Genomic DNA, 27,669 nt, shown 5'->3' on the forward strand with positions numbered 1-27,669 from the left:
TCTCTTCACTAGAACGTCCGCCAGAATGGTGCCTGCTTTTGATGTCTGTGATCTGTTTAGATACAGTATGGGAGAGTTGGTAAGGTTCTGTGAAGAGAGAGACATAGGGGTGGATGAGTTAGACACTCAGTCCGAACTTAGGAGCAGCCTGATCCTATGGCAAAAGTGTCAGTGGGACCTTGAGCGCAGTGAGGAAAGGGCCCGGGCTTCACACCAGGAGGGTGGTGGGTCTGTGGGGAGCCCTGAAGATTCAGAAGAGGAGGAAGAAAATGATAGCACAGGGACGCCAGCAGATAGTGAGGACCCCATAGATAGGGAGTCCCTTGCTGGGTCCAGCATAGGAGGCAGCGCCTCATCCCTTTCCCTGTCCCCAGAGGAGCTGGAAGATAGGAGGAGAGAAAGGGAGCACCAGCTGGCTTTAGAGAGGCTCAGGTTGGAGCATGCCCAGGCTATGGCACAGCTGGGCATTAGAAAGCAACAGCTAGAGACCGAGAGGGTCTTAGCGCAGGAAAGGATAGAGGAGGCTGAGAGGGCCTCCACCAGAGGCGAAGTAGCTCTGGAGGGTAGACTATCCCCTGCGCGCAGTGTTGAGTTTCTGGATCCCCCAGGGAGGGTTGGGTCCAGTGGTGGCAGCTATTTAGATTCCAGTGTAGGAAATCCCAGTCCCAGTTCCCCCAGTCTGGTACCTGTTTCCCAAGAGGAGGAGTATAGGTTGAAATTCAGGGGCAGTAGGAAGCTGCCTCACCAGTCGTGGGAGAAGTTTGAGGATGAATGTTGTGGAGCACTGTGGGCTTGGGTAGAGGTTCACACTGACTCTGATTTTGAAGTCTTGTTTGATCTTATTGTCAAAGAGCAGGTGCTCAGTGGTTGTTCGCCAGAGTTGCGCCAACACCTGTTGCAAGTTGGATTTACTGATACAGAGTTACTGGCAAGGGAAGCCGACCGCTGGGAAAGGGCCAGAGGTTCTCTAGAGTCATTGGTGAGTGACTCCAAAAGTAGTGGTTCAGGGATCTTCCAGCCCAGCGTGGTGGAGGAGGCTCAGTGTAGCCCAGCTAGGTCCCAGGATAGCGAGGAGGGTGTAGGGGCTCACTGCCTGGCTCAGTGGAGCAGGAGTGAGGGGGAGACCAAGGTTCCCCAGACGCCCGAAGCCCTGCCTCAGGACTTGGATGGTTTCTTGAGGGAACACCAGGTTGGGGACCTAGGCTGTCCTGTTAGTCCACTTGAGGAGGATCTCCTAGTGAGTAGAGGACCTGGAGTGTCTGTAACCAGAGCTCCTGTGGTTCTAGAGTCTGGCAGTACCGCTCCGGTAGGGAGGGTACAGGAGTCCAGAGTGAGGAGTGATTGGGGGAGTTCCCCAGTGGAAGGACCAGTGGGTCAGGGACTACCCAGTTGGGCTAGGTTCCCGTGTAGTGACCATGGTGACACCACTTCTGGTCTGGGGGATCGTCACGCACTGTCAGGTGGACAGAGGGCGGGAGATCTGCGCCAGACAGACAGTCACGCAACAGATGTGACATTTGTTAGCCTCAGGGGGATTGCGAGTGAATCCCCAGAAGTCCTGGAGTGCCAGGCAATTGTTCCACCGAAGGTTCTAGACCAGAGGTTGGGAGGCCAGGTTCAGGATCAGCCTGACCTGAAGGGTAGGACGACTGTAACCAGTGTCCTGACCGGTTCTTCTTCCAGAGGAACTTCTCCAGGTGGGAGAGGGCAGACCTCTGGAAGGGGGTGCAGAGGGTGGGAGAGCCCACCTCTGACCCCGGTGCAACCTGAGTGGATAAGTCCTGGGTTGGAATGGCGTTCTAGGGGTACCCCTCGCAGAGGGAGGAGGAACCCTAGGAGAAGAGGTAGGGGGAGGAGAGCCTTCCCCGAGACTCCTGGTCCGCCTGAGGTTGTAGGCCCTCGGCTGGAGTACCAGTGGCAGTCTAGTCCTGTCTTGCAGACAGGAAGAGTGGAAAATGGCTCCTATGTGCCAGGGGTTACTACCCCCCGCTCTGCGAATTGGCATGGACCCGTGGCACCTGGGTGGCCCAGGGCCTGGTCCTGGCCGCGGACAACTTGGGAGTACCAGTGGGGTAGCCCAGTTGGTCCAGACAGTGTGTTGAGAAGGAATCCCATGGGTTCACCGTGGCATAGAACAGGAGGGTGTCCCTGCAGTTGCGGGCCCGCGTCCGTGTTCTATCGCCCCAAGCAGGGAAGTCCATCACGGTGGTGATTGGTCTCCCCTGCGTTTTGGCTGGAAGGGGGTTATGTTGGACTTTGGCCCTTAGGGCAGGTTCACCCCTAGACTTTTTGCTTGAAATGGTGACCTGGAGATGGTGATTTTTGGATTCTGCGCACTTTCACTGTGTCCCAGTGGAAAGTGCGTGCGCACTCTGAGTGCATGTGCTGAGCTAGGCCTGCCCGCCCATAGGAATGCATGGGGAATGTATGTGTCCCTGGTAGTTCCTGATGCGTGGGGTGTACAGGCTTGAGTCTGGTATGTGTGAACTCGTGTGAGTGAATGCTGCGCAACGGTGTATGCAGCATGTATGTGTCTAGTAGCGAAGCGCCATTTCTAGACATGGCTGTACGTGTGCTGTGAGGGTGCTGGCGTGTGATTGGCTGGAGCTGGCTGGCATGCCAGGCTCCAGGAAGTCTGGATGGGTCTGCCCGGTGGTGAGTGGGAGATTAGCATGAGTGATGTGTGGGAGGAGTGTACCTGTGTCCTGGATGGGCTGGGTTTTCCCCACACAATGCTGGCTCCGCCCCCCTGTGGTGTGTCTAATGACCCAAGCCCTGCCAGTGAATAGAGAGGGTGGTTGAGGTAAACAGAGTACTCAAGAACCAGCTGCGACTGGTTCCGCCCCCACTCTGCACCTTCAGACAAAGGAATGCACTGTATAAAAATGGGGCTGTGTCCCCACTGAAGTTGTTCTCTTCCAGGATCCTGAGGGGGCTGTTGCTGCTGCTGCTGGGCCAGAGGACCGCCACTTGGGGTGTCTCCCTGCCTGGAGACCCAGTGTGCTGGCTCTGGGCCCAGCTTTGCCCCCTTGCCTGCCCAAGGACCTCTGCTGGGCTTGTTGGCCCCTAGCGCCTGGGAGCGCTTTGGATTGCCTTTTTGGGCGCTGGAGAGCGCTTTATTGAGACCCAGCGCTTAATAGCGCTTTATTTGCCACTTTAGCGCTAGAAGCGCTTTATTTATCAGCTGAGCGCTGGGAGCGCTGTCACTGCCCCTCCGCGGCTGCCCACGCCGCTTTTGCTGATTTTGGAGTCCCCTGGCAGGTGCCCACCCTGCCCGGGACATTGCCGCTGTTTCGAATTTATAATTTACCTCGAGGGAGGCCACCCCTCGGTAAATTCATCCCCCGCCTAGAAGTGCCTGAAACGGGCCGCCGCGCTGCCCGCGACGACCCGGAAGTGCAAGGGCCCGTCGGCCAATCACAGCGCGGCCCCGGGGGAAGCGACCGGAAGTCCCGCCCCGCAGCCGCGACCTGGAAGTCAGGCAGGCCGGGGGCAGGAGAGAGGCAGGCGGAAGCTGCTGCCTGCCGGGGCTCCCGAGGACGAGGGAGAGCCCTGGAGAGAGGGAGAAGTGTGAGAAGGGAGCCCCCGAGGAGCGGGAGCTCCTGTGAAGAGCCGCCGGCCAGAGGAGACGGCGCGAGACCGGTGAGTGCCCGCCCCTCCCCTCCAGAGCGAGTCACTTGTGCCGAGAGGCCTGTGGGGCCTCAAGTGATCCCCGAGTCCACTGAGGACTCCAACGACCGGCTGAACCTTTGCTTGATGAGCCCAGAGAGGCTCGAGAGCGCGCCCTTGTGTTTAGAGCCTGCGAGGCTCAGGGGCATAGCCTGGTGTTTTGAGCCCAGAGAGGCTCTGAGGGTGCCATTCGTTTTGTGAGCCCAGGGAGGCTCAAAAGCGCCACAATTGGTTTGCGAGCCAGAGAGGCTCAGGGGCCATTTATTTCACGAGCCCAGAGAGGCTCAGGAGACAGTCAGTGGGGCAGAGCCTAGAGAGGCTCCCACATTGGCCCCATCCTCATCTCCAGCTGCCCAGCACTTCGTGGGCAGCTGCCACGTTTAGGCCCTGACATTGGGACACATGGACAGTCACAGGTGGTGACTTGTGAGATTGGCGCAATTGTTATTGCTTACACCTCTGAATGTATTGTGATGCATCATGTGTTTTCCCCCTTACACCTCTGAATGAATGTTATGCATTGCATCATGTGTTTTCCTCTTACACCCCTACAGGTATTGTAATACATAGGTGGTTGTTTTCTCCCTAGTACAGGTGGTGCTAGTGAGATCCTGGTTACCAGTAATTACTGGTTGTGTGCTATTTTGTGCTATATTCTATGTACTAAGTACTATTTCTGAAAGTGCTACTTCTGATTCCTGACAGTGGTCCAGGTGGCCCTGTCTTGTACATATCCCCTGTAAATTCTGCCCGTGCCTCTGGCACATTGTAAAGTGTGTGTTTTATCTAATGTGTTTTGGTGTAATACAAAGGCTATTTTTTATATAACCTTGTGTGGAGTTTCCTTTGTGGTGGGCCTTTGGTTGTTGTTGCTGGGGTGCGTGCGCAAATACTTAGCCTACATCGCCTCCAAGTTTAGCCTTGCTGCTCGCGCCACGTTACCTAGAGGGTGAGTAGGGGTTATCTTGGCGTGTAACTCCCTTGCCCTGACTTGGGTGTGGTGGTCTCTGACTGACTTTGGCGAAAGCCCTGGCCAGCCGGGGATCCCATTTCCAACAAGGGGTGTAAGAGGAAAACACATGATGCAATGCATAACATTCATTCAGAGGTGTAAGGGGGAAAACACATGATGCATCACAATACATTCAGAGGTGTAAGGCACATGACGCATAATCAATACATTCAGAGGTGCAGAACAAATACCAACTTCCCCAAACTCACCAGTCACCACCTGTGACTGTCCCGGTGTCCCAATGTCAGGGCCTAAACGTGGCAGTTGCCCCCAAAGTGCTGGGCAACTGGAGCAGGGAAAGTTAGCGCAAAGTTGGAGCCTCTCTGGGCTCAAAGAACCACCACTGTGGCACTGGTGAGCCTCTCTTAGGCTTTCTCACCAGCAAGGGGGGCTGCTGAGCCTCTCAGGGCTCCAGCAACAGAAAGGTACAGCCTCGCTGGGCTGGGGGGTCCCTCGCTCTGGGGACCCAAAGCAATAATGCTGGCCAAGAGCCTCGCAGGCTCTACGTAAAGAAATGCCCCACTGGTTGGGGCGAGCACACAGGGGGGGGGCGGGCACCGACAATATGCCCCGACGCCCCCCTCTCTCGCAAATGGCCGCCGGAGCCCTTCGTGGACTCAATCCAGAATGCCCCCCAAGAGCCCTGCAGGCTCTAAGAACAAATGCCCCCTTCTGGAGCCCTCGTGGCTCAAAGAAAGACTGCCCCTCTTTGTTGGAGTCCCACTCGGGGGACTCTAGAGACACCAATGCCCCCAAGGCGAAGCCCCACTCACCGGGACTCACGAGGCAGCTCCTCTCGGTGGCGGTCTCCTCTCCACCCGGTCCTGCTTCTGGGGGCCGGGTGCTGGTAGTGGCAGCGGGCGGGGCTCTCTTCCTCACACCGGAGCCTCGCTCCCTGAAGCACTTCTCCCTCTCTCCTGGGCTCTCCCTCGCTTTGGGAGCCCGGGGGGGGGGGAACAAGGGAAGACGCCGGCTTCTTCCTTCCTTGGCCTGAAGTCCCGCCTACAACCAGGCGAGTCGCGGGCACTTCTGGGTCGCGCTGCTGAGGGCAGCCAGTAGTAGCGCGGCCCTGGAGACGTGGAGGCGGCACTTCCGGGTCGCACAAGGCAGCGGCCCGGCAACGATTCAAATGCCCCTGGGCTGCGGCGGTGATCTTCGAGGGGCAATGCCGGGTGGGCACCGGCTCTTCAAACACAGCGCTAGGTGGCACTCGTTATGGCGGCCAGGTCCCTAGCGAGGTGGGCACTCGCCAGGGGACTTCAAAAATCGGCCAATCAAGCGGGCACACGCCGGGTGGGCACCGGCTGAAAACAACAGCGCTCCCAAGCGCTAGGGGGTCGCAATAAAGCGCGCTCAGCGCTATAAGCAAAACGAAGCGCTCCCAGGCGCTAGGGAAATCAGAAAGCGCTCCCCAGCGCTAGAAGTAATAAAAAGGTCCAGCAAAGTCCCTTCAGGGGGGGCAGGGGGCAAGGCTGGGCCCAGAGCCAGCACACTGGGTCTCCAGGCAGGGAGACACCCCAAGTGGCGGTCCTCTGGCCCAGCAGCAGCAACAACAGCCCCCTCAGGATCCTGGAACAAGAACAACTTCAGTGGGGACACAGCCCCATTTTTATACAGTGCATTCCTTTGTTCAAGGGTGTAGAGTGGGGGCGGAACCAGTCGCAGCTGGTTCTTGAGTACTCTGTTTACCTCAACCACCCTCTCTATTCACTGGCAGGGCTTGGGTCATTAGACAAACCACAGGGGGGCGGAGCCAGCATTGTGTGGGGAAAACCCAGCCCATCCAGGACACAGGTACACTCCTCCCACACATTACTCATGCAGATCTCCCACTCACCACCGGGCAGACCCATCCAGACTTCCTGGAGCCTGGCATGCCAGCCAGCTCCAGCCAATCACACGCCAGCACCCTCACAGCACATGTACAGCCATGTCTAGAAATGGCGCTTCGCTACTAGACACATACATGCTGCATACACCATCTCGCAGCATTCACTCTCACGAGTTCACACATACCAGACTCAAGCCTGTACACCCCACGCATCAGGAACTACCAGGGACACAAACATTCCCCATGCATTCCTATGGGCGGGCAGGCCTAGCTCAGCACATGCACTCAGAGTGCGCACGCACTTTCCACTGGGACACAGTGAAAGTGCGCAGAATCCCAAAATCACCATCTCCAGGTCACCATTTCAAGCAAAAAGTCTAGGGGTGAACCTGCCCTAAGGGCCAAAGTCCAACATCCCCCTTCCCTAGGCTTCCATAATTTCATAGGCACCTTCTGTACGTACAATACCTGTCCTACATGCTACCGTACCCTCAAAGACCCCTCCATTCTCCATACCACATGCTGCTGTACCTTCAGACACCTCCATTCTCCATACCACATGCGGCTGTACCTTCATAGACCCCTCCATTCTCCATACCTCATGCTGCTGTACCTTCAAAGACCCCTCCATTCTCCATACCACATGCGGCTGTACCTTCAAAGACCCCTCCATTCTCCATACCACATGTGGCTGTACCTTCATGGACCCCTCCATTCTCCATACCACATGCTGCTGTACCTTCATAGACCCCTCCATTCTCCATACCAGATGCTGCTGTACCTTCATAGACACCTCGATTCTCCATACCACATGCGGCTGTACCTTCATAGACACCTCCATTCTCCATACCACATGCGGCTGTACCTTCATAGACCCCTCCATTCTCCATACCACATGCGGCTGTACCTTCATAGACCCCTCCATTCTCCATACCTCATGCTGCTGTACCTTCATAGACCCCTCCATTCTCCATACCACATGCGGCTGTACCTTCATAGACACCTCCATTCTCCATACCACATGCGGCTGTACCTTCATAGATCCCTCCATTCTCCATGCCACATGCTGCTGTACCTTCATAGACACCTCCATTCTCCATTCCACATGCTGCTGTACCTTCATAGACACCTCCATTCTCCATACCACAAGCTGCTGTACCTTCGTAGAACCCTCCATTCTCCATACCACATGCGGCTGTACCTTCATAGACCCCTCCATTCTCCATACCAGATGCTGCTGTACCTTCATAGACACCTCCATTCTCCATACCTCATGCTGCTGTACCTTCATAGACACCTCCATTCTCCATACCTCATGCTGCTGCACCTTCATAGACACCTCCATTCTCCATACCACAAGCTGCTGTACCTTCATAGACACCTCCATTCTCCATTCCACAAGCTGCTGTACCTTCGTAGAACCCTCCATTCTCCATACCACATGCGGCTGTACCTTCATAGACACCTCCATTCTCCATACCACATGCGGCTGTACCTTCATAGACCCCTCCATTCTCCATACCAGATGCTGCTGTACCTTCATAGACACTGCCATTCTCCATACCACATGCGGCTGTACCTTCATAGACACCGCCATTCTCCATACCACAAGCGGCTGTACCTTCATAGACACCTCCATTCTCCATACCTCATGCTGCTGTACCTTCAAAGTGGTACAAAAGGGGGTGGTGATGGATGGAGCATCGGAACCAATCCAACACTCACACCCAGTCAAAAGATCTGGGTTTAATTCATCACCGTTCTTTAGCCCACTCTGCCACCCCAGTTCAGACATGGCCATATGCAAATCAGTCTGACCCTGTGCCTCATGGGAACAGTCCAGCCTGAACTGCCAAGCCAAGCCATGCCTTCCCTGGACCGGAAACAAGCTTCATAGGACTGGTTTCTGGCATTTCAGCCGTCTTCAGTCAGGCTTGCTTGAATCCAGTGGCAGAGTGAGCAAGGGACTCACGTCTGAGCATACCCTGCCAACTTATGGTGAACAAAGCGGTACAAAAGGGGGTGGTGATGGACGGAGCATCTGAACCAATCAAACATGCACACCCAGTCAAAATATCTGGGTTTAATCCATCACCGTTCTTTAGACCACTCTGCCACCCCCGTTCAGACATGGCCATATGCAAATCAGTCTGACCCTGTGCCTCATGGGAACAGTCCAGCCCGAACTGCCAAGCCATGCCTTCCCTGGACCGGAAACAAGCTTCCTAGGACCGGTTTCTGGCATTTCAGCCGTCTTCAGCCAGGCTTGCTTGAATCCAGTGGCAAAGTGAGCAAGGGACTCACATCTGAGCATACCCTGCCAACTTATGGTGAACAAAGCGGTACAAAAGGAGGTGGTGATGGACGGAGCATCTGAACCAATCCAACACTCACACCCAGTCAAAAGATCTGGGTTTAATCCATCACCGTTCTTTAGCCCACTGTGCCACCCCAGTTCAGAAATGGCCATATGCAAATCAGTCTGACTCTGTGCCTCATGGGAACAGTCCAGCCCGAACTGCCAAGCCATGCCTTCCCTGGACCGGAAACAAGCTTCGTTTGAGTGGTAGAGTCACCTGCACTTGGCTCTATACTCATGATGTGTGAGAGGCAGGGGTGCATGCACTAAGTAAACACACAAACAGCTCCACATGGAATGTGTCCCACCTTCAGCAGGTTGACCTGCTCCACATAGCAGAGGCCCAGCAGGTAGAAGATCTCGGCTGATTCTCGAGTCAGCATGGGTCTCTTCTCCGGGGGGTGCAGCAGAAACAACGCCCGCATAAAGCTGTCCACTGCGTCCTGCAATTCAAAGACACAGGATGCATTCAACAAGCATTACTTGTCCCACGACAGGAATGATGCAAATTAATCATCTGGGATCCTGAAGGCCAGAACCGCAGCGGCACAGAGACACGTGACTCTAACAAACAAGTTACTTACCTTCAGTAATGCTTTTTCTGGTGGATACAGTATCTGCCTGTGGATAGCTCACCTTTTCAATTACCCCTGCACCAGCATTCCGGGGAAACCTTTTCTTAGCTCTCCCACGTCGGCGAGGATGTCACAATAACACGGCTACACTCCCGACTCCGCATGACGTCACCGGAGCCATAAAAAGACATTGTCAGCGTGCTGATGTCAGTTCCATCAATTTTTTCTGTGCCTTCGAGGCGAACGGGTGGACCGACAACATAATTGGAGCATACACAGTATACAATATGAACAAGTTACTTACCTTCAGTAACGCATTACCTTATAGACTCTATCTAGTTGCAGATTCCTTACCTTTTAATTTCCGAAGCATCAGGCTGGATCCGGAAACTTTTGCTGAGTAATACTGTTGGACCCGGCCTCGTGGCGTGGTTCGCCTCTGTCCCTCCACACCCTGTGAGCGTAGGCCTGTGCCCCGAGGCCCCTGCGCAGCCTCCCCGTTAGTGTAGCCTGCACCCCGAGCCTGGTCGTCCTACTCCAGTTAAACCTAGATCCCCCTAGAACCTCGACCAGGCCTGCCTTTCCCGCTCCACGCCCGGCTCCGAGCGCCTAACCTTGCATGCCCCACAAGGCCCGGACGCCATCTTCCCTTCCCGACATCCCTGTCTCCCTGGGCTGAGCGTGACCCCGGCCCCAGCGAAACCCAGACTCTAAAGGCGCGCCAGTCCCGGCTGGGGGGGTAAAGGGCTCCCCGAGTGAGATAAGCCAGGGAGTTTCGATGGCACCTCCGGCCTCCCCTGAGGGGCTGGTATCTGTCACACCTTTGGCCATCCCCTGTGGGCCAGTTTCGATCACCCCTCTGGCCTCCCCGAGGGCTGGCTCCAGACCCGCTGGGCGTCTGGGAATTCCCGGACCCATCTTTCAAAGGGATCAAAGAGCCAACCGCCGGACCTCGCCAACGACCAACCCCCAGGGCCAGAGACCTCTGCCTGCGAGGGTCCGGAGATCAAAGAGCAAAAGGACTATAACTGGGCCCGCCCGACAACTAGCGGGCAGTTGTATCTTGGACCTGAAGCCCTGCTGATCTGATCGCGGCTGACCCTAAGAAGACTCATCAGGAACCTAGGAGCCCTGCTGACGCTGTCGCGGCTCAAGCTGAACTTGTAACCATCCGAGCCCTGCTGACGCTGTCGCGGCTCAAGCTGAACCTGCAACCATCGGAGCCCTGCTGACGCTGTCGTGGCTCAAGCTGAACCTGCAACCATCGGAGCCCTGCTGACGCTGTCGCGGCTCAAGCTGAACCTGCAACCTTCGGAGCCCTGCTGACGCTGTCGCGGCTCGACCTCTAAGACCACCTGATCCCTGCTGACGCTGTCGCGGCTCTCACGAACCTCTCCAGATCGAGCCCTGCTGACCTCGTCGCGGCTCGAGGAGTACTCTGGTCCGGCTGGACCATCGAGACCACCATCCCGACCGAGCCGACTCGACGGAGGTGAGGCAGCCAGTACGACCATCATCCCGTTCCCCCCGGCTCGAGGATTGAGAGCTGTGCGTAGGGTACGCCGCGTACTGACCCAGAGACTAAAAGACTGTCCCGCTTCCCCCTTCCCGAATCCTCCAAGACTTTGGGGTCCCTTGACCACTGTGTATATAAGAGTGCTTCCTTCGTTATTTGCTATATAAAGAACTTGTTACTAGAATCCAACGGTGTGGTGTCTGTTCGTAGTGTGGTGTGCGCTCAGTGTGTACGATCCTGGACCCGAAGTCCTCCCCGGTGGGGGACCTCCCCAATCAAGACTCGGCAAGTTCTGTGGGAGAGGTGGATCTTGGGGTGACCAGGTGAGCCCAACCTGGCCCTCGGAGATCGCCCCTTCCAACATTGGTGGCAGCGTCGCGATAAGAACCTACGTCTAGGGATCGTACAGCACTGACACACTACCCGAACGAAGAGCAACCATGAGCCTCACGAGCGACAAGACCACCTTCCAGATGGAGCTGCTGGGAGACTATTCGCACCGTGAGCTCAAGCAATTCTGCAAAGATCTCTGTATCCCGTCAACGGGATTAAACACCAAAGAGGACTTTCAACAAGCTCTAACAGCCTGGGTAGAGACCGGAGCCCAACCTCCAGCACCGACAGAAGCCGATGGAGGGGGAGCGCCACTGATCGAAACCCACACCCCAGAGCAAGAAAGAGCAGAGTCCCCGACGCGGACTCACAGCACGGAGAGAGGTCTATCTCGAGAAGAGATGACCGACCGAGAACGCAACCGTAGCCACGAGCTAGAACTAGCCCGTTTAAAGATGGAGGTAGAACTCAAGCTGGCCGAGAAAAAGCTAGCCATCGAGCAGCTACGGCTGCAAGGAGAACTGGAGGAGAAGAAACTCCAACGAGAACATGACGGAAAGAAGCTCCAGCTGGAGCACGAGCGCAGCGTATTGGAAATAGAACTCAAGGCCCGGAACGAAGGCAACAAAACAGCAGCGACCCGAGAGTCTGTTCCCCAAGTGGAACCCAAGGTCCACATCCCCAAGGATGTGGTCAAAGAATATTATAAAAACGATGACATCCAGCAATGGTTCAAGGCCTACGAGGTAGCTATGACCTCCCACTGAGTTCCGCAGAAAGATTGGAGAGCCGGGCTGTGGGGTCGATTCCTGAGTGAGGGGAGAGACACCCTACTCGACCTACCGTCTGCCGAACAGACCTCCTACAGCCACATGAAAGAGGCCCTCCTCACAAGGTACGGGCTCACCCCAGAAATGTACCGTCAACGCTTCCGAGACTGCAAGAAGATCCCCGGCACCAAATGGGTAGAATATGTCAATTTCTACAGCCGGGCCCTGGAAGGGTGGATCAAGGGCAGCAAAGTATCCACCTTCGAGGGGCTCATCGACCTCATTGCCTACGAACATTTGTCCCTGAATTGCTTTGTGGAACTCCGGCAGCACCTCCTGGACAGCAAGTTGGCTGACCCACGGAAGCTGGCCGTCAAGGCCGATCGCTGGGTGAGCACCAGAGTCCCCCGGGGGCCCGGGGGAGATTCTGGCCGAAATGAACAGGGATCGTCCCGCCAGAGGGGAGGGGGGAATCAGAATAGACAGAGGGGTTCCCAGGTAGGGTCCCCGCGTAGTCCCCCCAGAAACCAGCCCGGCACCTCGCCTCCCACAGCGCGCGCAGGGTTTCCCCCAGCTAAACCAGGGCCCCGAGTCAGCCAAGCCTGCTACCATTGCCAGAAGCCCGGGCACTATGCCAATGACCCCCGCTGCCCCTTGTTCCAGAAGTCTGCCGCTGCAGGGCTCCCAGTGCGCCACATTACCTCAGTAGCTCTAGAGGAGGAGGGGGAGGAAGAGTTCGAGGGAGCAGACCCCGCAGCTATGATGTTAGTCTCCCTGGGTGATAGGGAGATGGTCCCCGGAGCTCCCCTACCCGACAACACAGAGAAATACCGACAGCAGGTGACTGTCAATGGCCATCACATAGGGGCGCTCCGAGACACTGGGGCCAGTATCACTGCCGTCAAACGGCACCTAGTCCCCGAAGCCCAGATTGTTCCCCACGTCTCCTGCAGGGTGATCGCAGCCGATAACTCCGTCCGCACCTGCCGGATAGCTCAAGTCCCGTTCGAATGGGGGGGCGTCTCTGGGGAGTTACGAGTGGCAGTCCGCTCCGACATGCCTGTGGACTGCCTGCTCGGCAACGACCTAGAGAGCTCCCCATGGCAGCGGGTTGAGAAAAGGACCCACTTAGAGATGGTGGGCCTACCCGAGTGGGCCTGTGTGAGTACCCGGTCGATGACCGCCCGAAGGACCACCCCCGAAGGGGCAACCTTAGAGGCGGCACCGGAGACCCCCGAGGACCCCGAGGTCCCTAGATCCTCGGGGACCCCTCAGCTGTCCCCCAGGGAAAGCTTCCCCCCCGACGCCGGCCCCCTTGGCCCTGGCGTCGAACCGACCCCGAGCTTGGACGACCTTCCTGAGCTGGCCCAATGGCGCCAGGAAGGGGGACCGTCCCGAGAAGAATTCTGCCTAGAGCAGACAGCCTGTCCATCCTTGGTGGGGCCGCGGCAGCAGGCCGCCGCCCAGGCCGCCGGGGACCAGTCTGGCTCCCACTTTGTCTATTGGGAAAACGGCCTCCTATACAGCGAGCAAAAGTCCGCCGAACTAGGGTCCGGCCGAGTGCTGGTGGTACCCCTACGCTTCCGCGGTTTTCTCCTGAACCTGGCCCATGACGTGCCCCTGGCGGGACACTTGGGACAAGACAAAACGTACCAGTGCCTGGTCACCCACTTCTACTGGCCGGGCATGCGCTCCGATGTGGAGGCCCACTGTAAGTCCTGCCCCACTTGTCAGTCCAGCGGAAAGAGCGGAGGGAAGCGCAAGGCTCCTCTCCAACCCTTCCCCGTGGTCAGTACCCCCTTTGAGAGGGTGGGAATCGACATTGTGGGCCCCCTCGACCCCCGGACCTCCTTGGGGCACCGCTTTATCCTTGTCTTAGTGGACCATGCCACCCGATACCCCGAAGCAATTCCCCTCCGAACGGTGACCGCCCCCGTAGTGGGGCGGGCCCTCATGGCCATCTTCTCCCGGGTGGGATTCCCCCGAGAAGTCGTCAGCGACCGAGGGACCAACTTCATCTCGAAATACATGAAGTCCCTTTGGCAACAATGTGGGGTGACGTACAAGTTCACCACCCCATATCACCCCCAGGGTAACGGTCTGGTGGAACGCTTCAACCGGACCCTCAAAGGAATGATCATGGGACTCGAAGAGCCCCTGAGGCGTAAGTGGGACGTCCTCCTTCCCTGTCTCCTCTTTGCATACCGCGAAGTCCCCCAGAAGTCCCTGGGGTTCAGTCCCTTCGAGCTGCTCTACGGGCACCCCGTCCGGGGACCCCTCACCCTGGTCAAGGAAGGGTGGGAGACGGCGGCCCCAGAGCCCCCGCCCGATGTGTTTCGATACATTTTGGCCCTCCGGAACCAGACGAGGAAGTTCCGAGAGCTGGCCGAGGCAAACCTCGAGGCCAGCCAAGAAGAAATGAAACGGTGGTATGACCAAAATGCCACCCTGGTCGAATTTCAGCCAGGACAGCGGGTCTGGGTGATGGCCCCCGTGGAGCCCTGTGCCCTGCAAGACAAGTGGACAGGGCCCTTCAAGGTGGTAGAACGCAAGAGTCAGGTGACTTATCTCATCGACGTGGAGTCCCCCCGGAACCCCTTGCGGGTCCTTCACGTAAACCGCCTCAAACCCCACTTCGCCCGATCCGAGTTGAGCTTACTCCTCGCCACGGACGATGGGGAAGAAGAAGAAATGGAGCCTCTCCCCGATCTCCTGTCCACAAAAGAAAAAGATGGCTCCCTAGAGGGGGTGAGTCTCTCCTCCTCCCTCTCTCCCGAGCAGCGCGAGGACTGTCGCCAGTTGTTGGGACAGTTCTTGGACCTCTTCTCCCTCACCCCCGGCGTCACCAGCTGGTGCGTCCACGACGTGGACACCGGGGACAGCCCACCGGTACGACACAGAGCCTACCGCGTCCCTGACCGAGTCCGGGCATGTATCAAGGCCGAGGTATCAAAGATGCTAGCTCTCGGGGTGGTCGAAGCCTCTGACAGCCCATGGGCTAGCCCCGTGGTCCTGGTTCCGAAGGCAGCCGCCCCCGGTGCTGTTCCCGAGCTGAGGTTCTGCGTTGACTACCGCGGGCTCAACGCAGTCACCAGAACCGATGCGCATCCCATCCCCCGAGCCGACGAGCTTATCGATCGCCTCGGGGCTGCTCGTTTCCTCAGCACATTCGACCTGACCAGTGGGTACTGGCAGATCGCCCTCACCGAGGGAGCGAAGGAAAGATCCGCTTTCTCCACCCCGGATGGTCACTACCATTTCCGGGTGATGCCCTTCGGAATGAAGAACGCCCCCGCCACCTTCCAGCGACTGGTGAACCAGGTCCTGGCGGGGTTGGAAGAGTTCAGCGCTGCGTATCTGGACGATATCGCAGTTCACAGTTCCCACTGGCCTGAGCACCTCCAGCACCTCTGGGCGGTGCTGACCGCCCTGAGGAGGGCGGGCCTCACCATTAAGGCAAGCAAGTGCCAGATCGGACAAGGGTCCGTAATCTACCTCGGGCACCAGGTCGGAAGCGGCCTCGTAGCCCCCCTCCAGCCCAAGATCGATGCCATCGTGGCCTGGGAGGCCCCCACGACCCAGACGGAAGTGCGGGCGTTTCTAGGGCTCACGGGGTACTACCGCCGGTTCATCAAGAGTTACGGCAGCATCGTAGCCCCCCTCATGGAGTTAACCTCCAAAAACCAGCCGAAGAAAGTCAGCTGGACCTCCGCCTGCCAAGAGGCGTTCGAAACGTTGAAAGACGCCATGTGCACCGCCCCCATCCTACAGGCCCCCGACTACTCACGAGAGTTTGTAGTCCAGACGGACGCGTCCGAGCATGGCATCGGAGCTGTCCTGTCCCAGGTGAACGAGAACGGCCTAGACCAACCAGTGGCATTCATTAGCCGGAGGCTACTCCCTCGAGAACAAAGGTGGAGCACCATCGAGCGGGAGGCCTTTGCGGTGGTTTGGGCCCTGAAGAAGCTGAGGCCCTACCTGTTCGGTACTCACTTCCGGGTCCAGACCGACCACCGACCTCTCCGGTGGCTAATGCAGATGAGAGGGGAGAACCCCAAATTGCTGCGCTGGTCCATCTCCCTCCAGGGGATGGACTTCACTGTTGAACACCGGCATGGCTCTGACCACGCCAACGCAGACGGCCTGTCCAGATTCTTCCGCCTCAGCGAAGAGAACCCCAAAGAGGATGGGTAGTTCTCCCCGCCTTCAGCTGGGGGGGGACGCGTGTTGGACCCGGCCTCGTGGCGTGGTTCGCCTCTGTCCCTCCAAACTCTGTGAGCGTAGGCCTGTGCCCCGAGTCCCCTGCGCAGCCTCCCCGTTAGTGTAGCCTGCACCCCGAGCCTGGTCGTCCTACTCCAGTTAAACCTAGATCCCCCTAGAACCTCGACCAGGCCTGCCTTTCCCGCTCCACGCCCGGCTCCGAGCGCCTAACCTTGCATGCCCCACAAGGCCCGGATGCCATCTTCCCTTCCCGACATCCCTGTCTCCCTGGGCTGAGCGTGACCCCGGCCCCAGCGAAACCCAGACTCCAAAGGCGCGCCAGTCCCGGCTGGGGGGTAAAGGGCTCCCCGGGTGAGATAAGCCAGGGAGTTTCTATGGCACCTCCGGCCTCCCCTGAGGGGCTGGTTTCTGTCACACCTTTGGCCCTCCCCTGTGGGCCAGTTTCGATCACCCCTCTGGCCTCCCCGAGGGCTGGCTCCAGACCCGCTAGGCGTCTGGGAATTCCCGGACCCATCTTTCAAAGGGATCAAAGAGCCAACCGCCGGACCTCGCCAACGACCAACCCCCAGGGCCAGAGACCTCTGCCTGCGAGGGTCTGGAGATCAAAGAGCAAAAGGACTATAACTGGGCCCGCCCGACAACTAGCGGGCAGTTGTATCTTGGACCTGAAGCCCTGCTGATCTGATCGCGGCTGACCCTAAGAGAACTCATCAGGAACCTAGGAGCCCTGCTGTCGTGGCTCAAGCTGAACTTGTAACCATCCGAGCCCTGCTAACGCTGTCGCGGCTCAAGCTGAACCTGCAACCATCGGAGCCCTGCTGACGCTGTCGCGGCTCAAGCTGAACCTGCAACCATCGGAGCCCTGCTGACGCTGTCGCGGCTCAAGCTGAACCTGCAACCATCGGAGCCCTGCTGACGCTGTCGCGGCTCGACCTCTAAGACCACCTGAGCCCTGCTGACGCTGTCGCGGCTCTCACGAACCTCTCCAGATCGAGCCCTGCTGACCTCGTCGCGGCTCGAGGAGTACTCTGGTCCGGCTGGACCATCGAGACCACCATCCCGACTGAGCTGACTCGACGGAGGTGAGGCAGCCAGTACGACCATCATCCCGTTCCCCCCGGCTCGAGGATTGAGAGCTGTGCGTAGGGTACGCCAAGACTTTGAGGTCCCTTGACCACTGTGTATATAAGAGTGCTTCCTTCGTTATTTGCTATATAAAGAACTTGTTACTAGAATCCAACGGTGTGGTGTCTGTTCGTAGTGTGGTGTGCGCTCAGTGTGTACGATCCTGGACCCGAAGTCCTCCCCGGTGGGGGACCTCCCCAATCAAGACTCGGCAAGTTCTGTGGGAGAGGTGGATCTTGGGGTGACCGGGTGAGCCCAACCTGGCCCTCGGAGATCGCCCCTTCCAACAAATACCACTTGCGTGCAACGTCAGGTGGCTCCATTCGGCTTCACGTGACGTCATTGGCGTTGGTTATAAAGTTGCAGTGCCTATATAGGCACCACCCAGGCGCATAGACATCAGTACTTTTTGTTCTTTCCACTGCAGAAATCCATAGCCACCAAGTAACTGACGTAGTCGTGTGCAAAACTAGGGTCCTGAAATGGGAAAAATTACTCTAGTCCTAATACATCAGTCCGCAAAGCGGGGAGGCATGGGTGGGGCTGTAAGGAATCTGCAGCTAGACAGAGTATCTAGCAGATAATGTGTTACCGAAGGTAAGTAACTTGTTTATCTGATAGAGACTTCTAGCTGCAGATTCCAAGTAGTTACATCCTTTCCCTTGGTGGAATGGGCCCTTAATCCCTTAGGGGGCTGATTCTTAGCCAAAGCGTAACCGATTTTAATGCAGAGAACATCCCAGCGGGAGATGGTCCTTTTCTGCACCAACCTTCCCTTCTTTACTCTTGCATACCCCACAAATAGTTAGTCATCCACCCGGAACTCTTTTGTGCAGTCAAGGTAGAACGACAACGCTCCTTTTGGGTCCAGTTGGTGGAGGCGCTCCTCTTTCTTAGAGGCTGTGGGCGAGGAAAGAAGGTGGGTAAAGTTATGGACTGACCCAGATGGAATGGGGTCACAACCTTTGGGAAGAATGATGCCCTGGTGCGAAGCACTACCTTGTCTGGAAAGGACATAAGATAAGGAGGCGAGCTGGATAACACGGCAATTCACTCACCCTCAGGGCCGATGTAACCGCCTATAAGAAAGCTGTTTTGATGGTCAACAACCGGAGGGGATAATTGTGCAAAGGCTCGAAAGGAGCGCCCTGCAGGTAAATGAGGACCAGATTAAGGTCCCATTGTGGCATAACAAAGGGTGTGGGTGGAAATAAATGTCCTTTCAGAACTCTATTTACAATAGGAAATTTAAAGAGAGAGGGCTGGTCTGGCAGCCGCAAAAGAGCAGACAGAGCAGAGAGGTAAACCTTGAGAGTTCCCAAAGCAGAGCCCTGCTGGGCAAGAGTTAGAATGAATAAAGGGACAGTAGAATGAGAAGCACAAAGAGGGTCAATAGACCTTTCTGTACAGTATAAAACACATTTCTGCCAACGGCAGGCATATTCCGTCTTAGTGGAGGGCCGTCTCGCCGCCAGACTAACATTACAGACTTCGGGAGGAAGGTCAAAAGCTATCAACTGTTGCCGCTCTATATCTATGCATTGAGGCGCAGAGTTGACAGGTTCGGGTGGAGGACCCTCCCCTGCTGCTGCGACAGAAGATCCTCCCGAAAGGGCAGCCTGATCGGAGGATCGATACTCATGCTCAGAAGGTCTGGATGCCAGACTCTCCTTGCCCTGTCCGGTGCCACAAGAATGATTTGGGCCGGTCGCTCCTGATCTTCTTCAGAACCCTGGGCAGGAGGGGTATGGGTGGAAAGGCGTACAACAGGCAGGAGCTCCACTTGCGACAAAACTCGTTGCTGAGTGATAGCCACCTTGGAAACTGCAGCACGCAGTACTGCTGACATTGCGCGTTCTCTTCGGAGACAAACAAATCTGACAAGATTCTCCCCACGTGATCCGGTAGGCATCGATGGCTGAGATCGTCCACCATAGAGTTCAGAGAACCTGCCAGGTGTTGAACCACCAGAGATATGCCCTACTGTTCCAGCCATGTCCAGAGACGTAGGGCCTCTCAACAGAGGGTCCACGACACCACCCCGCTCTGCTTGTTACAGTACCACATGGCTGTGGTGTTGTCCATTAACACCTGACTAACTTCCCCTTGACAGAGGGAAAAAACGCTTTCAATGCCAACCAAATCGCTCGGAGCTCCAACAAGTTTATATGGAGCCCCGTCTCTGCCGGAGACCAGTGACCCCTGATATCCAGCTGTGCCATGTGACCCCCATTCCAGAAGTGACCCATCCGTCACGATTGGGAAATCTGGTAGGGGAAGGGAGAGGGGTCTGCTACTGACCCAATCGCGGTTCGTTAACCACCACTGCAGATCCTTCGCAGTTCCTTCCGAGATATGAAGCACGTCAGTGAGATTTCTCCTATGCTGTGCCCATTGGAATTTCAAGTCCCACTGCAGATTCTGCATACACCATCTTGCGTGTTTTAGCAACAGGATGCATGAGGCCCAACAGCCTCAGAGTCAACCTCAGCAAAATCCAGGATAGAAGCTGAAATATCGGAATCATAGCCTGAATATCCTGGACTCGCTGCTCGTGAGGATAAGCCTGAAGCTACACTGGGTTCAGAACAGCTCTGATGAAAGGGAACGTCTGAGAAGAAGTCAGGTGACACTTCGGCACATTTAAAGAGAACCCCAGCGAATGCAGAAGGTTCACAGAAGTCTGAAGGAGGGAGACGACTGCCAGGGGCAAAGCTGCCATCAACAGCCAGTCGTCGAGGTAGGGGAAGACTGACACCCCTAACCTGTGCAGTTGAACCGCAACCACCACCATCACCTTGGTGAACACTCGAGGGGCACTGGTAAGACCGTAGGGGAGCACAGTAAACTGAAAGTGCTTGTGGCCTTCCTTGACACGCAAGTAACGCCTGTGGCCCAGAAGTTTGGGAATGTGAAAATATGCATCCTGCAGCTCAAACTTTACCATCCAGTCCTCTCAGTCTAGGGAAGACAAGACCTGGGCCAAAGTTAGAATTTTGAATTTCTCCTTTTTGAGGAAGAGATTGACAGTCCACAGATCCAAAATGGACCATAGCACTTTGTTCTTTTTCGGAATCAGAAAGTGGCGGGAATAACAGCCACCACCTACTTCTGAAACTGGGACCCTTTCTATACCTCCTTTGGCTAAAAGAGCTGTAACTTCCTCTTGGAGCAGCTTCAAATGATCCTCCACCAGCCATTCCTGAATCCGCGGAATAGTAGGAGGAAAAGAAAGGAAAGGAAGAGAATAGCCTTCCTGGATGATCTGCAAGACCCACTTGTCTGTTGTTATAGATCTCCAGCAGGGGAGATGAAGACAAATTCTCCCACCCACTTGAGAAGGGTGGTCCTGCAGAATCAGCCTAGGAGTGCTTTGAGGCTGCCGCTGCTGAGGGCAGAGTGGTAGACGACTTCTGGCCTCCATTCTGAGGACGGAATGTACCGCGTCCATGCACAGCTTGGGTAGTCTGAGCGGGACGGTGGCTAGGAAAGGGGTGACGCAGCTGGAAACCCCTTCCATTGCCACAAAAGGGGCGAAAGGAAGAATGGCCATGAGGAGAGGAGGAGAAGCCCAAGGATCTGGCCGTAGCTCGAGAGTCCTTGAACCTGACTAGGGCTGAGTCTGCCTTTTACCCAAAAAGGAGGGTTCCGTCAAATTGGCTTGGACATCCACCAAGAAGCCAGTTGTACGCAGCCAGGCATGGCTTCTTAAGGCCAATGTAGTTGAAATTGATCTGCACAGTAAATCGGTCGTATCTAATCCACACCGTATGGTGAATTTTGCAGCATCTCTCTTGTCCTTGACAGCTTGGGAGAGCACAGCATGGGCCCGGGCCCGGGCAGCACCTGCACAACCATCTCCCAAAGGGAGTGGGAAAAACGGTCCAATAAGCAAGCAGTATTCACCGACCGCAATGCCAGACTGGAGGAAGAAAACATCATCTTCCCCAAAGAGTCCAGTCTCTTGGATTCCCTATCCGGAGGGGCAGATGGGAATGCACCTTGGGACGTAGAGGCCTGCATCACCAGACTTTCTGGGTGGGGTGTTGGCCGAGGAACTTTGGGTCACCCAGAGCTGGGTGATGGTGGTGTGCAATCGTCCTATTCACAGGAGCCCCGGTGCTAGGCTTGGACCATGTTCCTAGAAGGACGTCCCTAAGTGCCTCATCAAAGGACAATAGGGGTTCAGAAGTGGAATCCCCAGGTTGAAGCACTTTGGTCAGGAGATTAGTCCGGACCCGCACTGAGGGCAGCTCCAGTCCAAGGACCTCAGCTGCCCTCTTACCCACCATGGCATAGGACGCCCCCTCCTCCGTAGCCACTGTAGGAGAGAGCATGGAAGTATCCAGACCACTGGCTTCCCTAAGTTCCCCATACCAGTCCATCGTCTCCTCAGAGACATCCTGGTTCTCAAGAGGGTCTCCAGACTCATCCCATTCCTCTCCTGAGCCCAGCATGTCCACAAAGTGCTCTGGCAACAACATGGAACCCCAGGGTTTTATTGACATCGGATTCGACGTTGCTCGACGCCATTCCTGCTCTGTGTCGTTGGGGATGAGGATGGGCCTTGCGCCACCGACAAGGATTGGGGACGTTGTAGACACAAACTTCAGATTTGACGGCGAGAAAGGTCGCGTTCGCACGACCGGCTTCGACCCGGATCCGGGTTTGGATCCCTGAGGCCCCACTAGCTCCGTAGCCGGAGCCGACGTCGTCGAACCCGATGGCGCCCCGGTTCCCAGAAAGGGTGGAAGATGCGAAGTCAAATCTGGTTCTGGCTCCAGCTCCACAGAAACTTGCCTAGAGCGTCGGTGCTCCTTACCTTTCTCGAAGTCTGCTTGGTCTTCTTCTTCTTCTTCTTGTGCCTCTTCCCCAAGTGTTCAGAGGACCTTGAATGGGAGAAAGAGGACATAGGGCTCCGTGAGTGGTCCCGTGATATCCTCAGAGTCTCGCTTGACATTGTTGACTGCTGGCTCGCAAGCAACTTCATTGTTCACTCCTTCAAGGTCTTCGGGGCCATCGCCAGACTGTCTGAACACGACCTCATATTGTGGTCGCGTTCAAGACACCAAAGACATACGCAGTGGGGATCGGTGACCGACATCATGCCGGAACAAGTCCCTCACGGTTTGAAAGCTGTCTTTCTCGAAGACAACCTTCGCACACAAAGTCAAATTCAAAAATTCTGGCAAAAGTCGAGAAAAAACATGCCAAAAAGTGGCAGAGGATAGCTCTTTCAGGATCGTGCGTAACAGGCACGGAAAGAAAAGAACTGAAGTCCGCACACCTGGGTGGCACCTATATAGGCAAAGCAACGTTATAACTGATGCTACCGACGCCGACGATATTATTATTATTATTATTATTATTATTATTATTGCACTTATAACGCGCAGCAGCTACCCAAAAGGGTTTCCCGGCGCGAATTAGTGGAGTTGTGTAAGTAGGGTTAGGAAAAGAGGAGCATCTAGATGTTAAACAGACAAGTTTTTAAAGCTTTATGAAAATTAATGTAGTCAATCTCGTTACGTACTGAAAAAGGCAGCGAGTTCCATAACGAGGGCCCTAGGTAAGAAAAAGATTTTCCGCCCATACGAGAAAGCTTGATTTTAGGGATGACAATCTTCTTTAACGTAGAGGAGCAGAGAGAACGAGATGGACGATACGGGTGAACCAGTGAGTGAAGATATTTCGGGGCTTTTCCAGCATTAATTTTATGCATGAAACAGAGTGCTTTAAATGTGATCCGGTTTTTGAACTTAAGCCAATGAAGGTCACGAAGGTATTGAGTAGTGGAAGTGGTTTCAGGGATTTTATATAGCAGTCTAGCTGCTGAATTTTGAATCACCTGTAGTTTGCGAATAGTTGCTTTATTTGAGCCCGGATAAAGTACATTACCATAGTCAATCCTAGAGGTAATCAGGGCATTGACTACGGTTTTCTTTGTGGGTTCAGGCAGCATCCAACAGATCTTTTTTAGCCATTTTAGGATGGCAAAGCATTTGGCCGATGTTTTTACAGCTTGCTGGTGCATATTGAGAGATTCATCAATGATGATGCCTAGGTTACGTGCCTGAGTAACTGGAACGGGAAGCGTGCCCATTTCCAGAGGCCAGTGATGTGGACCCCACAAATTTTTGTTTTTGCCGAGAATAATTACTTCTGTTTTTTCCCCGTTTAATTTGAGAAAGTTATCCTGCATCCATCCTGCTATTTTAATAAGGTCTTCCTTGAGTGGAGAGGAAGTATCAGTGTTCTCCGAGGAAAGGGAATAAATCAGCTGGGCGTCATCGGCATTTGAATACATCAATAATCCTGAGTCTTCCACTACCTTAGCTAAGGGGCTCATATACAAATTAAACAATAGAGGACTGAGTATAGAACCCTGTGGTACACCATGTATAATCGACGGGGTCCGGTCACGAGGGAGTCCCTAGGTGTCTAAGCGGGCTGCGAGCAACGAGGGCGATGTGCCAATTTCGCTCCAACCCCCCTCCCGAGACCCATGGTGCAAGTAGCGCCATATTTTAAAGTGCAGAAATACTCCCGAATTTGGAGTTTTTTTGGGATTGAGCATTTGCTCTCCCCTTTTTATGCACTTTTTTCACCCTTTTTTCACTTTCACGTCCCTTGGTTAGGGTGGACGATTAGAGAGTCCATACCGCCGGGGTTTAGTCCTGAAGAATGCCTTGGCAAATTTAAGCCTGCAATATGGCAGAAACATGTTGACTGACGAATTTATTCACTGTATTTATCTGAATCTTACCATTCCTAATCCTTGGCAACTAAATTCAGACACATAATACCTGTAAAATCGTGTCTTAGGGATCATTTAATAAAATATTTGTTTGATACTCATTTAGACACTTTTAATTTAACTCACCCTCACAGCACGCCCTCCTTCACACAACCAGCTCCGCAGTCTTTCTGGCGTTGTAGCACACCAAAGAGGCACTCGGCCTCTTTGGTGGGGCCCGATGATGAAGCATGACACTGACTAGGTCGGTGTGTGAGGGCTTTCCTTTTCACCCTAAGTGAGTGTGTGATCCCCAGTTATCTCGCTCCAATCTTGTGGCATTATCTGAGATTGATCTGGCCTCTCTCTTTTTGTTTATCTACATTGAACCGGGGATTGAGAGAAGCCGTCTTGACTCTCCCTACCTCTCCCATTGTTGTTTTTTTTTACACCATGTATAAAGACATGTGTATCTGAGCAGGCTGTTTGAGAAAAAACTTGAAAGGTGCGTTCAGTCAAAAAGGAAATGAGCCAATTAAGTGCAGAATCGCGGATACCTAGAGAGCGAAGGGTGCTAATTAATACAGTGTGTGATACCGTATCAAAAGCCACTGCCTCTCCCTTATCTAATTTACATCGTATTTTTCAGTGACACCTAATAAAGTGGTTTCTGTTGAAAAACCGTCTCTGAAGCCTGATTGACAGGGGGGCAACAAGTTTTGGGCAGTTACAAATTCCGTTAGATTTAGATGGACATGTTTTTCAAGAATTTTGGAAAATACAGGTAACAAGGAGATGGGCCGAAAATTGGAAGGTTGATTTGGGTCAATTCCAGCTTTTTTTAGAAGAGGGTGAATCATAGCATGTTTCCAGTCAACTGGGACAGTATCTTCCCATAGGGAGGTATTGAGATGATCCGTAATAATATCCTGTGACAGAGAGCCAAGCTGTTTAAGTATGGTACAGGGCAGGTGATCTTTTGGGGACCCAGCTTTAATAGTATTAAGAAGTTTGATTAGAGTCTCAGGGCCAGATGTAGGTAATTCATATTTACCGACTCTTAAATACCGAATTTTGTCCGATTCGGTAATTAAGAGTCAGTAAATATGATGGGGGGAGATGTAGGTATTACAGATTCTGTAAATACCGAAACGTTAAGATTCGGTATTTACCGAATCTGTAATTACAGAATCGGTATTTCCCATTGATCAATGGGAAATACCGATTCTGTAATGACAGAATCGGTAAATACCGATTTTAGCAAGGGTGCAGGGGGTGTCACTTTGACACCCTCCAGCACCCCAAAGACGGTCATGTGAGCCATGTGGCACACAGACATGCCCTAAGGGCATGTCTGTCTGTCACATGGCTAGGTGTGCATGCACACATGTGCATGCACACCTGGATTCGGTATTTTACCACACAATTGGATTGTGTGGTAAAATACCGAATTTGTAGGGCCTTTGGGACTCTGAAGAGTCCCACCTACATCTGAAAGTTTCCAAATCGGTAAAAATACCGATTCGGTAAATTTACCGAATCGGTAAAATATGCTCCCTACATACCAAAAACCCATTTACCGGTCGGTAACGGCCGAAATCGGCCATTACCGGTCGGTAAATGGCTCCTACATCTGGCCCCTAGTGTTTAATCTGGGCCAACTATCCAAGGTATTTCTGAAGTTCTGAAAGACACCTGTATCAGAGTTGCTAATGTGATTGTGAGTGGAAGAGCACAGTGGAATTGCTGCAGAAGGAGGACAGTTATCACGCAGAGCTGAATGGAGCCACAAACGTTGCGTAGGAAGGGGTATTTGTAGGAGAGTAGGGTCTGCTTCCTATGGTTACGCCCACTTTTTGCTGTGATTCTCTGTTTTTTCAACTTTAGTCTAGCTGTGGCCTTGCTAATCAGGCCCACAGCCCAGCTGTTCTCTCTCTAAATTGGTACCATGTACTTTAGGTACATGCCTGATTGGTCACTGGGTCACCTCTGTGAGCCCCTGTATAGTGTACCATAGGTACCCAGGGCATAGGTGCATCCAAGGCCTACCAGGGGCTGCAGCATATATTATGCCACCCCTAGCTGGTCCTCCAAACTGACACAATGGGTCTGTTCACACAGCCTGGGTAAGGTGGTGTAATCACCCCTTACTTAGATATAGTTTACCTATATCTATATACATATATAGACACATATACACCTATAAGTCACTCCTATGGGCGGCCTTGACAATCCTGGAGGCTGAGTGCTTGGTTTTATGTGAGAGGGTGCCCTAGCATGAGATGAGCCCCTCTGCAGCTTTCGGAACCATCTCCTTATAGCTGTTCTATGATATAGCCATACCATATACTCTTAAGTGCATTATAATCCTCGCGGTTAATGCTAACTTTGGTTTGGCTTTATCAAAACATGTTGTGTAAGGTGTCAAACACTTTGAAATACTACACCCCCCCCACTCCTCCCCCCCGCCAGCCCTGGTGGCAGGGGTAGCATTCCACCCTTCTAGAGGGAGAAGACATGTACTTACTGGTAAACCCGGTTAAAGTTAAACAGAGCGTCAGCATTACAAAATGGATGCTGCTGCCACAGACACGAGTCTGCCCTCCAAAACTCCAGCAGGGGAGGCCTGGATAATATGTTTCCTGCCCAGGGAGGGGCTGGCGCCTCCCCAGACAGGCTTTTGTGTATTGGGGCAGGGAAGGCTGCATTCAGTGAATGCTTTCCAGACACTGCCTGGGGCACACAAGGTGCTCCATGCATTTCCCAGTTCAAATCAGTTGCTGGGGCACTCCTCCCCAGCTCTGGCGCGAAACTGGAGAAAGGGAAAGGGGTGTAACCACCCCCTTTCCAGGTCCACCCATAGGAGGGACCTTAAAGGTAGTCCAGCCACTAAACTTAGTATAAGTATAGGAACCTAGTCCCTAGGACTTCAGATTACCCTGGACGAAACTCTGAAACATAAATCCTGGACCTTCGACATTCCATTTCGACTGTAAGATGGAAGACATCTCCCTTGTGGTCAAGGAGTGACCACGCTGTTCAAACAGGCACCAACAGCAACTTTGCCGGTCTGCATTTTCGAGGCTCCCGCTGAATCCCAAGGAATCTGCGATACAGGACCCTGACTTCCAGACATCTCTGATCCCGACCTTCGCTCACAGCAAAGCTGAGACCCGTGGCAGACAAGAGAGACGTGGGACTAGAACTCCTTGACATCCTGCATTTTGCAAGCTGCACTCACTTCACGAGGTATCTCGAAGTTGTGCATTGGCGTGCTTGACGCCCCAGACCCAAGCACCATTTGCACCAAAGCTCAGAGGCCCACACTCCACGAGTGTCCCGTGCTCCCCGCTTTTGCAATTCAGCTTGACGCGTCTTCCCGGTTTCTAGTCTGTTGGCTAGTGAGCCCCAGGAAGACTTCCTTTTAAATCTAACTTTGCTTTCCTGGTTGCTCCAAGCTTGCTACAGCTTCCCTACAAAGTAGAAGCGCCCCAGACCTTGCTGGTCTGAAACAAAGCCAAT

At 54.4% G+C, this 27,669-nt stretch overlaps 1 protein-coding gene across 3 annotated transcripts in view; it reads right to left on the minus strand.

The window, feature by feature from the left end:
* The window catches only part of TTC6 (tetratricopeptide repeat domain 6), a 1,585,904-nt gene that overhangs the window by 969,896 nt on the left and 588,339 nt on the right, over positions 1-27,669 (minus strand). For all 3 annotated transcript variants that reach the window (XM_078659352.1, XM_078659351.1, XM_078659353.1), the window contains exon 22: positions 9,180-9,314. In XM_078659352.1, coding sequence (XP_078515478.1) covers positions 9,180-9,314 — 135 coding nt within the window. The remainder of the gene's footprint in view (positions 1-9,179; positions 9,315-27,669) is intronic.

Source organism: Lissotriton helveticus, chromosome 9 (genome assembly GCF_964261635.1).
Source record: "Lissotriton helveticus chromosome 9, aLisHel1.1, whole genome shotgun sequence".
NCBI classification, from domain to species: Eukaryota; Metazoa; Chordata; class Amphibia; order Caudata; family Salamandridae; genus Lissotriton; species Lissotriton helveticus.